General features: G+C 41.8%; 1 protein-coding gene across 2 annotated transcripts in view; it reads left to right on the plus strand.

Annotated features, from left to right (window-relative positions):
* The window catches only part of SLC17A8 (solute carrier family 17 member 8), a 53985-nt gene extending 43821 nt beyond the window's left edge, over nucleotides 1–10164 (plus strand). For both annotated transcript variants that reach the window (XM_055118283.1, XM_055118284.1), the window contains exons 11-12: nucleotides 5170–5297; nucleotides 7802–10164. In XM_055118283.1, coding sequence (XP_054974258.1) covers nucleotides 5170–5297; nucleotides 7802–8143 — 470 coding nt within the window. In that variant the 3' untranslated portion in view covers nucleotides 8144–10164. The remainder of the gene's footprint in view (nucleotides 1–5169; nucleotides 5298–7801) is intronic.
* The last annotated feature ends 2302 nt before the right edge of the window (nucleotides 10165–12466 follow it).

A 12466-nucleotide genomic window follows, 5' to 3' on the forward strand; every position in this document is an offset into this window, starting at 1 on the left:
ACATGTAAGGCAAACGCCTACCTGCTGTGCTATAATATATGCTAAGTGATTAAATTTCCAAATCTCAGTTTCTTCATCTAAAGATGGGAGGAGTGTAGTGACAAGCCCAGAGAAGTTTGGTACATCATCACAGACTGGGAGTATTCACACACTCTCTCATATCTTCCACGAACCGGGGATATAACAGTAAAAAAATAGAAAAGATTCTGTCCTTATAAATTTTAAAGATTTAGTTCCCATAAAGGTTACATTCTAGGGGCTGGAGAGATAGCACAGCGGGTAGGGCGTTTGCCTTGCACGCGGCCGGCCCGGGTTCAAATCCCAGCATCCCATATGGTCCCTGAGCGCGGCCAGGGGTGGTTCCTGAGTGCAGAGCCAGGAATAACCCCTGTGCATCGCCAGGTGTGACCCCCCCCCAAAAAAAAAAGGTTACATTCTATTATGAAAAAATATTTGAACCCCTTCAGGCCAGATGTATAACAACATTGACAGATACTCGTGTTTGTTGTTCAGTTATTACTGACTTCAACCTAGTACTGCTCAAACTTTAATGTGTACATGTATCTTCCTAGGATCTGGCAAGATACAGGTTCTGAATCTGCACAAAGTTGAACTTAAGATTCTGTATTTCTCTTCTTGGTTTTGGGGTCATACCTCATAGTGCTCAGGGCTTGCTCCTGGTTCTGTGCTCAGGTGGTGCCAAGGATTGAACCTGGGTTGACCGTGTGCAAGAAAAGTACCTTAACCCCGTCCTAGATTCTTCATGTCTAACTACTCCCCCTGAGCTGCTGGGGGCAGCTTGTTAATTGCCCACACTGAGAGGCAATGATAGAGCCATCAGCCCTTGTCTCCAGATGTGAAGAAACAGCTTCCTCTAATAGCTCCAGGATGCAGAGATTCATATCCTGTCTCAGAGATATTGAAAATATCTATTGTTCCCAGATTGCCAATTAAGCCACCGTAAGAAGGAGAGAAAGCAAATACACCAAATAGCAGCAACATCTTTTTTTCTCTCTTTTTTTAGCACTCACTCTTCCTCCAGGCTGGCTCCTGTTGAGACATAATCTCATTTAATCCAGAGCAGGGCACAGAGGCAGAGAGTATGGGCACTTGTTTTGCATATGGGCTGTCACTGTCATTGTCACTGTCAACCCATTGTTCATCGATTAGCTCGAGTGGGCACCAGTAACGTCTCCATTGTGAGGCTTGTTATTATTGTTTTTGGCATATCGAATATGCCACGGATAGCTTGTCAGGCTCTGTTGTGTGGGCGAGATACTCTCGGTAGCTTGCCAGGCTCTCTGAGAGGGACGGAGGAATCGAACCCTTGTCTGCCGAGTGCAAGGCAAACACCCTACTTGCTGTGCTACCGCTGCAGCCCCATGTGGGCTGACTCCTTTCAATTCCTGGCACCATATGGGTCCCCAAATACCACCAGAAGTGATCTCCATGCACGCCGAGAAACAATCGCTGAGCATAGTGCTCGGCACAGTCCCTGAGCTCAGCTGGATGTGGCTCAATCCAGACCCCTTGCCCGGCAAATCCCAGAGCAGACCTAGGAGAAGGCATCACTATGTCATTAGACCAATGAGGAGGCTGAAGCTTACAAGGGTTCCTTAGACTCTCCAATTAAATAAAGTGGCTGGCATTGGAATGAAGGTTTGTCTGTCTCACCAGTGATGCTATGGGAGGCTCTGAGATAATGGGAGCAGTGAGTTCTTAAACTCTGCAATCTGCCAGTTTTATCAAGAATTCATGAGTGGGATGTCAGGAATGGTTGGCAACTTAGAAACTGATTTTAGGCAAGAGAAACGGCTCAATGAAAAAAGGCCCAAGGAATGGGAAATGTCTGCTTTGGGAAGGTTCTATGGAGAAAAGTCAATCTCTTCCAACTGGTAGGTATTTGTTTGTTTGCTCATTTGCATCTGCTACTGAAAAATAATCTGACAGCATCTCAGTTCCTTAATAATTTTCCCAGCCAACACTAGGCCTGTGTCCACTAAAAATCTAGATGGCTTTCTTCATATTCTCCTAAGATGAGCAGAGAGGCCTGGGATTTGTATCAGAATACAATACTCGACAATCATATTAATTGTTACTCATCACCGGGTTCTTTTCTAATAAAGAGCTTATCACATTTGAATCATCAATAAGATTAATTAATCTTGCAGCTATTTTATATTCTGATGATATGTCACTTTGATCTGAAAGAGAAGGTATGGTTATTACAAAGAGGATCTTTCTGAATGAAGGAAGGAAAAAACCAGCCAGCTGAGATAACAGATTAGAGAAGGGTTGTATTTTTATTTTTTAATTTTATGTATCGTTTCACAGAATAAGGAATTAAAAAGTAAAGGAAAGAGTCAGAAATAGAGTTTAACATGCTGAGTGTTTGCTTTGAGTGTAGAAGATCTAGTTTAATCCTCAGCACTGCGTGGTCCCTAAGCATTGCCCAGAAACCCTCCAGCACAGAGCCAGAAATAATTTTGGAGCACCACTGGGTGTGGTCCAAAAAAAAAAACAACAACAAAGAGAAGGAAAACAGAAATGTGAATAAACAAAACCTACAGCACCTTACTGATATTTTAATAGCTTGGAGTGGTAGTTAAGTAATTATTGAGACCTCTAACTTGAGAATCACTTTGCAGTTAGGAAAGATGGTTGTAAACAGGACCGTGGGTATCCACCCATAAAGCACTTAGAGTGGTTTTATCTCTGTGTACCATGCAATTAACACACATGATTTGACTGATTTTTTTACAGCAATTTTATAAAAATGATTATTCTACTTGATGAATGAAGAATCTGAGGTTCAGTAAGTTTCAATCTTCCATTCAGGTTCCATTCAGCTGCCAGAATGGGTCTAAATGCTCCTCAAGCAACAGACTTTATTTCGCCCATTTTTCTCTCCTGATAAATGAATGAATAGTAAAGTGTCATCAACTTAATATCTTACCATTCTCCATAGCAATATCTCTTGTTATTGTTTTTGGGCCACAGCTGGCCATGCTCAGGGGTAAGTTACTCCTGGCTGTGCATTCAGGAATCATTCCTGAGTTGTGGGCTTGGGGGACCATACAGTATGCTGGGGGTTAACACAGGTTGACTGCATGCAAGGCAAGTGCCCTACGTGCACTGCTATCTCTCCAGCTCCATCAATCGCAGTCTCCCGAGAGAAAATCTCAAAGTCAAGGAGATACTCAGTAGAAGCAGTGATAGAAATAGTTGTTCATAAAGGCTTAGCAGAGGATTCCAGTGTACAATATCCTCCCCCTGTCAATCATAGTCTCGCCTCACAGCTTCTTTATTAGTTAAGTAGTAATAATATACTCATATCAGAAATAAAGACATTAAGGTTTAAAAATTAGTAGTTTATCAGGTAAGAATAAGATTCAAATTCAGATTTACAGACTCCAAATCAAGTATGCATTGTGAGTTAAATGTTAAAAGCCAATGTCTGTTTTTTTTTTTTTTCACCAACAAGGTCACCTTTTTGCTATGCCTTATGGTCACTAAGGGAGGCTTAACAAGGGCCACTTTGTGAGTGAAAAAAGTGAGAAAAGGGCTAGGAGAGAAGATATTATGGACTAGGGTTTGATTCTAGTTGCCCTAAGTGTGATTGTTGTTCTGAATAAGTGTGATCAGGCTTTTGTATTGGCTTTTCTTTTTCTGCTATCCATTATTCTTATTGAAGTCTCGTGGTTTACAATAGCATTAAACTAATTGTTTTAGAGTTGCAGTGCAACTATGCCACCCCTAAAACCAAAGTATTAGTATCTATTTCTCCCTCCATGGTTGTCCAAGATTCCTTCTCCTTCCAACCTTCAATACCAGTTTATAATTCTGTTGACCAGAAAAAAAAATTCTGTTGACCATGCTTCGGGGTTCTTTTTTCCCTTTCTGTTGGAGAGGGTCTAATCCTTTGCTTTGTTTATTTATACGTCACATATACATCATCTGATATTTGCCTTTCTCCTGACTCATTATATTTAGCATGATACCCTCCAATTACATCGAAGTTGCAGTGAACTGCAAGATTTTATCTTTTCTAGAGCTGAGTAGAATTCCATTGTGTACATGTACCAGTTTCTTTATCCACTCATCAGTTATTGGGCCCTTGGTAAATAATGCTGTGATAAAAATAGGCAGACGTATGTCCTTGTGAGTTAGTATCTTTGTGGTTTTGGAGTAGATGCCCAGTAGAATCACTTAGATGGCATCCTATTCTTAGTTTTTTGAAAAGTCTCCAATGTTTTACACAATCATTGAACTAGGCCGTAGTCCCACTGACAATGAATGCAGGATCCTTTTTCATTGCATCCCTGTTGACACAGATTGTTCCTGGACCTTTGATATGGACGTTATTTTTATTGTGAGGTGATAATTACTTGTTGTTGTTGTTGTTGTTGTTCCTTTTATTTTAAAAAAAATTGAATCATTGTGTAGTATAGCTACAAAGCTTTCACAATCGAGTTTCAGTCCTACAAAGTTCCAACACCCATCCCTCCACCAGTGTACATTTCCCACCACCAATATCCCCTGTATCCCTCCTGCCACCCCACCACCCCCAGCCTACCTCTATACAGATACTGAGAGACCATCATTTTTGGTCCTTTACCCACTTTCAGCACACATCTCCCATCCGGAGTGATCCCTCCAACCCTCATTGTCATAATGGACCCTTCTCTACCCCGACTGCCTTCTCTTGCTGCCCTTGAGGCAGGCTTCCAACTATGGACCATTTGTCTTGACCTTTGTTTCTACTGTCCTTGGGTATTAGTCTCATACTATGGTGGTTTTTTTTTTATATCCCACACATGAATGCAGTCATTCTATGTCCGTCCTTCTCCTTCTAACTTATTTCACTTGGCATGATACTCTCATTGTTGTTTTGATTTGCATATGCCCTGATAATCAGGGTGAAGAACCAGGGTCTTGTTATTTTGCAAGTCTAGGTGCCATAATTCTCTGTACCGTGACCACTGGTCATGGATCACCACTCATGTTCCTGCTCTCTGCGGGCACAGCCTCGAGGGCCTCTCCTAGAAGCACCCATTGGCTAGAGGAAACCACCTAGGTTATGACAGGTGAGAAGAAGCTGCGTATTTTCTGGAACATATATGAAGTTTTGTTCTTGACACTGATTTTGAAATTTTGACTTTGCGGTAGGTTTTAATGTCAACCACCTGGACATTGCCCCCCGATATGCCAGCATTCTCATGGGGATCTCAAATGGAGTTGGAACTCTTTCTGGAATGGTCTGTCCCCTCATTGTTGGAGCAATGACCAAGCACAAGGTAATGGTCTCCTTTGCAGCTGTGGGTGATAGTAACAGGGGGCAGAAGCACTGTACACACTTGAGATCTGAAGCCTATAAATGGGTATATTCTTTTTTTTTTTCTTTTTGGGTCACACCTAGGGATGCACAAGGGTTACTCCTGGCTCATAGGCTCAGGAATTATTCCTGACGGTGCTTGGGGAACCATAGGGGATGCTGGGAATCAAACCCGGGTCGGCCGCTTGCAAGGCAAACGCCCTACCCGATGTGCTATCGCTCCAGCCCCTAAATGGGTATATTCTTTTTTTTTTTTTTTTTGCTTTTTGGGTCACACCTGGCGATGCACAGGGGTTACTCCTGACTCTGCACTCAGGAATTACCCCTGGCGGTGCTCAGGGGACCATATGGGATGCTGGGATTTGAACCCGGGTCGGCCGCGTGCAAGGCAAACGCCCTACCCGCTGTGCTATCTATCCAGCCCCAAAATGGGTATATTCTTGACCTTGAATGACTCAGCTGATTTTTTTCTTTCCTCTTCTTTAAAAATATGTAATTGTAGAAATACATTATTCCAAAATTATATTACTGCTTATTGTTGTATCAGTTGACATTTATTCATTTCCTCAACTCAGAAATAATAGATGTGTTTCTATAAAGTCTCTTTGAGACATTAAGAATAAAAATGACTACTGAGGTAGTTAACTCAGGATAAATGAATTACCCAAGCCTAATTCAGAGTAATTAAACTTTACAGGCAATTTCCTTCTATTGCTTAACATGTTCCAACATAAAGATAGTACCATAATGCTTCCTTATTATGTAGAAAATAAACAAGACATCAGTGAACCTTCCTAAGAATGTCTAGGTTTGGTGGATGGTCTTGACTATTTAGATAAGAGGAACAGTGAAACCACCCAAAACTGTGCAGACTCAACCACAGGCAATGCAGGCCCTTTATATTTAAAATTTTTTTGTTGTTGTTGTTTTGGGCCAGTCCCAGCAGCGCTCAGGGGTTGCTCCTAGCTCTGCACTCAGGAATTATTCCTGGTAGTGCTCAGGGAACCATAGGGGATGCTAGGGATTGAACCCCTATCTGCCATATTCAGGGCAAATGCCCTACCCACTATACTATCACTCCAGCCCACCTGGGTCCTTTATTTCTATAATCACAAAAGTTGCAAAAGTTCTATAGTCACAAAAGTTACTGATTTTTGCAAATAAAAAAGTTGTTGTTCTATGAGAACATTTACCCAGTTGTTTTCTTGGTTGGATTGTGTTTTACTAAAATGACTTTAGAGCCTGAGAGAAAAGGCCCTCCTCTTACCAGGAAGTAAGACATTTTTCTTTCATGCAGTCAACTCCGGTTCAATGCCTAACACTGAATATGGTTCTCTGAGTGCCCCAGGGACCACTCTTAGAGCCAGGATAGATGCCAACTCCCACTGGGTGGGCACCACCTTTCCACCAACAAAACTACAACCAAATATAACTTCTTTTGCAGAAGGAAGTGTGGGATAGCTTCTCTTACTTTTTGTTTGTTTATATGTTTTGTTTTTTGGGTGACATCTGGCAATACTCAGGGGTTACTCTTAGCTCTGCATTCAGGAATTACTCCTGTCAGTGCTCAGGGGACCATGACCATATGTGATGCCAGAGATTGAACCTGGGTCAGCCATGTGCAAGGCAAACGCCCTACTCACTGTACCATTGCTCTGTCCCCTCAGCTATTTTTAGGAAGGGAAGAGAGATGGGATTTGGGGACTTCATAGGCAGAGTACTTCATTTTCTTGCTCTGCACATGAGTTGATAGGGTTGGTAATGTGACTATGAATTATTAGACGTCATCTTTTCCTAACATTAAAAACAGATTTCCATTCTTTTTTGTACTATTTTTCACAGAAAAATCATAGTCATATATATATATATGTTATTGATGGTCAAAATAGCGCATTTTCATGGTTGAGTTGTTAGGTTTCTCTCAGAAAGCAAGAATAAACCCTTGAATGTTTAAAATAGTGTTTCTTTGTATTGGGAGGGGCACACCTGGTGATACTCAGGGCTTACTCCTAGCTCTGCACTCAAGGATGATTCCTGGGGGTGCAAAGAGGACCATCCCAGTTCCCAGGGATTGAATGGGTTGTTGGCTATGTGCAAGACAAGCACCCTGCCCACTGTACTATTTCTCCAGCCCCCAAAATAGTGGGTTCTTAGAGCAACTATAATTCTTTGCATACAAAGAGGAAACCCCATTTGTATATTAAGAAGCACTATGGAATGTTGCTGTGATTTACCTGATACTTATTTTGTAAAATACTTTTAAAAAAGAAAAAAAAATTACTTACCCATTGGCAGTCTTAACTTTCAGTCTGGATCCTGGTTGGCTTCTGACACGTCTTCCGGAGAAGCAGAGCAACACCTTTGGAGTAGGGAAGTGCTTTCGCTCCAGAGAGTACTTCCGGGTTAGACTGCTCATCTCTGTATTTTTGGTTAAACCTTTAACTGGCACTTTCTTTCCTTGTTTAGACCCGTGAGGAATGGCAGAATGTGTTCCTTATAGCTGCCCTCGTGCACTACAGTGGGGTGATCTTCTATGGGGTCTTTGCTTCTGGGGAGAAACAGGACTGGGCTGATCCTGAGAATCTCTCTGAGGAGAAGTGTGGAATCCTTGACCAAGATGAATTAGCTGAGGAGGCAGAACTCAACCACGAGAGCTTTGCAAGCCCCCCAAAGAAGATGTCCTATGGAGCCACCGCCCAGAATTGCGAGCCCCAGAGGGAATGGAAAGTACGGAGAGGGGCGGTCCTTGACGAGGAAGAACTGACATCCTACCAGCATGAAGAGGGAAGCTTCTCAGATTTGTCCTAATGTCTGAGGGGGGCACATCCATCTTCTCATCCCAGAACCAGAAACTTTCCATACCTATTGCCTTCATCATAACCTGGCTTGCCAGAGAGTCTGACAAGGGTTGCAGAATGGGGTGGGGTAGAGTGGTCAGGGTGCTTGGGGGAGGAGAGAGGAAATTTAATCAACAATAGAGAAAAGAAAATTTTCTTGTAGTGATACTCCTCATAGGTATGGAGCTTGCTCTAAGTTGATGAGATGGAGATATATATATACATATATGTACATATATATGTATGTATGTTTTTGGATTTTGATTGGCCTCTTCTCTCAGAGAACTGAATTTACTCAGAAATAACTAGAAGAACAAAGGAGATGATACCACTTTTTTTCAAAGAAAAATGAAAGGAAATATGAGTCGTTAGCCTGGAGGAGAGCGAGCCCTAGCTGCCACTCTGTTTCTGAAGGCTGTCCTGCAGCAGAGGTGTCCCAGGTGACTTCAGGCAAGTCCTCACTGAGGCTCTCTGCTGAGCGGGGTGCTTTACAGTCGCTTTTAGTCTGCAGAGCCCTCTGATGGAAAGTCTCGTTTTACACTGAAACTCAAGTATCAGGATCTGCTCCATGTGTTTCTATGAGGATGAGTACTGAGATCTGTACAACCCCAAACAGGCGACAGTTGGAGAAAGAAGGCTCCACCCCAGGATAAGGGAGGATGTGTGTGTGTGTGTGTGTGTGTGTGTGTGTGTGTGTGAGAGAGAGAGAGAGAGAGAGAGAGAGAGAGAGAGAGAGAGAGAGAGAGAGAGGGAGGAGTGAGTGAAGGAGAGAGAAGGAAGATCCAGAGACAGAAAGAAACAGAGAGGATTGACCTCAGGAATTCAACACTCTTCCCACATGCCCATATCAAGGGAGGATCATCTTTAAAGAAAACTGAAGTGAGTGGGCTGTCTTGTGGACAGTTCCTCCCTGTGGCAGACCTGAGAGATGGGAACATTTGGGTGGAGGTGGCAGACTGAATAAGGGGCTCACTCGAAGGTTCTTATATCCTACATGATCTAGGAGTCAAATTATACTGTGAATTCAGTTTTGATGCAAACTATATGAAATATGCAAGAAAGGTTCAGAGAAGTAGAAAAAGAGAAACTAAGATGACCAATTTTTAAGGATGCTAATGTGCAGAATTAGGAGAAAGTAAACCAGGGTTTTTGATTGTTAAATTTCAATCCTTCATAACACCAAGAATGTGGTTTAACACTGACCCAAATACCATAAATCATTACATTTAGTAATTTAGGAAGTATATTTTTACACTTTATTATGTAAAATTCTCTGAAACAGTTTTTTTTAAAGATGTATGTTTTAGCTATTTCTGCTGGTGGTTATATTATAAAGCTTAATCAAGTTATATAAAATTATGATTTTAGTATTCCTATTGATTATATTTGAAATGGTTTTCAGGGAAGCACAATCATATAAGAACAATTTTATAGGGGAAATATTAGAGTAAAGCATATGGAGCAATTAGACCCATAAAACTGAAAATTTGTCTTTGAATACTCATGGCAATAATATGGAAATTCTCTAGCTATATTTTAAAATGCATCAATGGCATGTAAAGTATTATTTGAAAATAAAATTATTTTTGTTGATTGTTTCTGAAAATTTTATTACCCTCAGAAGAAAAATAGAACATTGATAGAAATAATAGATTTACTTATAGTTATTTGTTGCATATTATTTTCCTTTTAATGTGCCCTTAACTGTACCAGCAGAGTTTTATTTTATAGAAAGAATGATGATCCCTTACATTTTTTCTTTATGTCTTTTGGTTTATAACTTATTTTATAATCTATATTTAAATATCTTTAATGAGTAAGTACATGTAAGTCCCTTGAAGAAGCTCCTGGCATGTAGAATATATTCAAGAAACATAAGCTATCATCATCATTATCATCTTTTAACTTTCTGGGTAACTTTTCAGTTGAAAGACAGCATGCTGTGCCATTTCCATCCATTAGTCACTGAATTTATTGTGAAAGTCGTGCTTTTTTTTTCCAAGTAAAAAAAAAAATAAGAAATTTATGGTAGCCAGTGTTTTATTTCGTCTTCTGTTAATGTACCAAAACAAACAAACAAAAAGCCAAATGCCTCAAACCTTGTGATACACCTTTAGATAAAGAGTTGGGCCAGAGCAATAATATAACTGGTGCTTGCCTCTGTATGTAGCAGACCGATGTCTGACCCCTGGCACCACATATGTTCCCTCGACACCCCTCCCCCCCAGAAGTAATCCCTGAGTACAATGCCAGGAGTAAGTCCTATTGATTATGACAGAAAGTTGTGTTTCCTGTATCATTTAAAATCAGTGTCATATGCAGAAACTACATGTGGGCGGAGTATGAAAGGTAGAGAATAAAAACTTATCTCTGATTCAGTGCTGAGTCCCAGGATATGGATCTGCTCAGTCTTGAGGTGCCAGAAACCTCTAGGACCATTCCCTTCAGTGCAGGGTGGGGAAAGAGGCCTGCGGTGCGGGGTTTGAACTCAGTTTCCAGTGCACGGAAGGCATGCAACCGTAAGAGCTGAGCTACCTCCTTTGGCTCCTGTTGCAATTTGTTTAATGGTGCCCTATACAGAGGCGTGGACAGCTCAGGAGCCCACTGCTCTTGTTTCTGGCTTTGCTCTGTGAAAGCTGCAGTGACCAGATGTTTTGGACACCAGACAGATGCCCTTGGCATCTCATTGCACATTTTGCTGCATTTATTTGTTTGGAGATGAACTATGTATTCCAGTGGAAAGGAAAGGTCTGATGGTGCAGGAATCTTATGAATTAAAAGGGTTTGGATAATTTTTTTGGTGGGATTTGCTCCCAAGTGCTGCTTAGGAGACCCAGAGCTCATCTTGTGAGTCTCAGCCAGCAGGGCGAGGGCTCTATGGAAGGGCAGTGCTGCTAGGGCTCTGTGGTGCCCCACTGGGGACTTTGTAGTGCCTGGGGACTAACTGGGACTGGCTGCATGTAAAGCATATGCCAGAAGCCCTGTACAACCTGACTGATCCTCTCTAAGGAATGAAAATTTCAGAGACTCCTGAACAAGAGAAATAATTGTTCAAGAAATAATGGCAAATTTGTTATCCTCACTTGGATGTTAAACCTAACCACATGAAAATCAGAACCTGCAATTTCTATTTGACACTGCCTCCTCCGATCCCCTAAAATCTGTTTTTCCTTTTCTGTTTTATATTTGTATATGTGGGCGAGAGGTAGGGGGGCGGGGGCAGGGACGGGGCTATACCTGCATTGCTCAGAGCTTACTCCTTACTCCACTTTTGGTGGTGCTTGGGGACCAATATATGGCTCTGGAGATCAAATTGGGATCAGCTGCATGCAAGACAAGTTCCTTTATTTTATACATTCTCTCTGGCCTTCTGTTAATTGTCATAATCACACCATTTTATTTTTCAACCTGTGTTTGATGTCGTGCACCTACCAGACAATTTTTAGTCACTCTCTCTTACAACATAGATTGTTTTCCTTTTATTCTTTTTGGTAGGAACTCTCAAACTGTGCTTAGGGGAGTTGAAGTAACTCTCAGCCAGATCCGAAGGTTCAGTTCAAGGACCTGGTGGTGTGAGATGCTCAGATCCAGAGGGATTGGGGACCACCAAGCCATCCTGGTAGAGGCCAGGAGGGCTGTGCTGTGCTGGCAATTTAACTTCAGTCTTTGCCCCTCGCCCCTGCATTATCTCCCTGGTCCCTGATTTTGTCTTTCTGAGAGAACCCTCCCAGTGATGCTCTGGGATGCAAGGGCTACCCCAGGTGCTTCTTCCTTTTGGATTATCTCTCTGGTCCCAATAATATTGATCCCCCAACCCCACCTCTACCCCACCCCTTTGTGTTGGTTACCAGGATGTGAGGGGAGAGAGGAATGGGGCATTCTTATGTTTGGTTTTATGGTTCCAGAGACCAAACCCAGAGCTTCATGCATGCAATGCATGTGATTTACTACTGACTTATAGCTTTGGTGGCTTACAATATTGCTTCTGCTCCATTTCCTCTGTGTTCTTCCCAGGCGTCCAGTTAAGTGGACACTGAGCTTTGTGTAGGATTTCTGACCAACTCCTCTATCTTTACCAGCCTTTGTCTTTCTGTGCTATTCTGATACCTTCTTCTAGCCTGTTTTAAGTTCTTCTCTCTTCAGCAATGTTTAATCTGAGAAAAAATCTATCCATTGTATTCTTTATTTCAGTTATTGTATGTTCAGTTCTAGAAGTTTTATTGACTCTTCTTCAATTCTGCTACGTCTATTAAAACTATTTCTAGCTCCCTGCTGAGATTTCTAATCTGCATCT

Source organism: Sorex araneus, chromosome 10, assembly GCF_027595985.1.
Source record: "Sorex araneus isolate mSorAra2 chromosome 10, mSorAra2.pri, whole genome shotgun sequence".
NCBI lineage: Eukaryota > Metazoa > Chordata > Mammalia > Eulipotyphla > Soricidae > Sorex > Sorex araneus.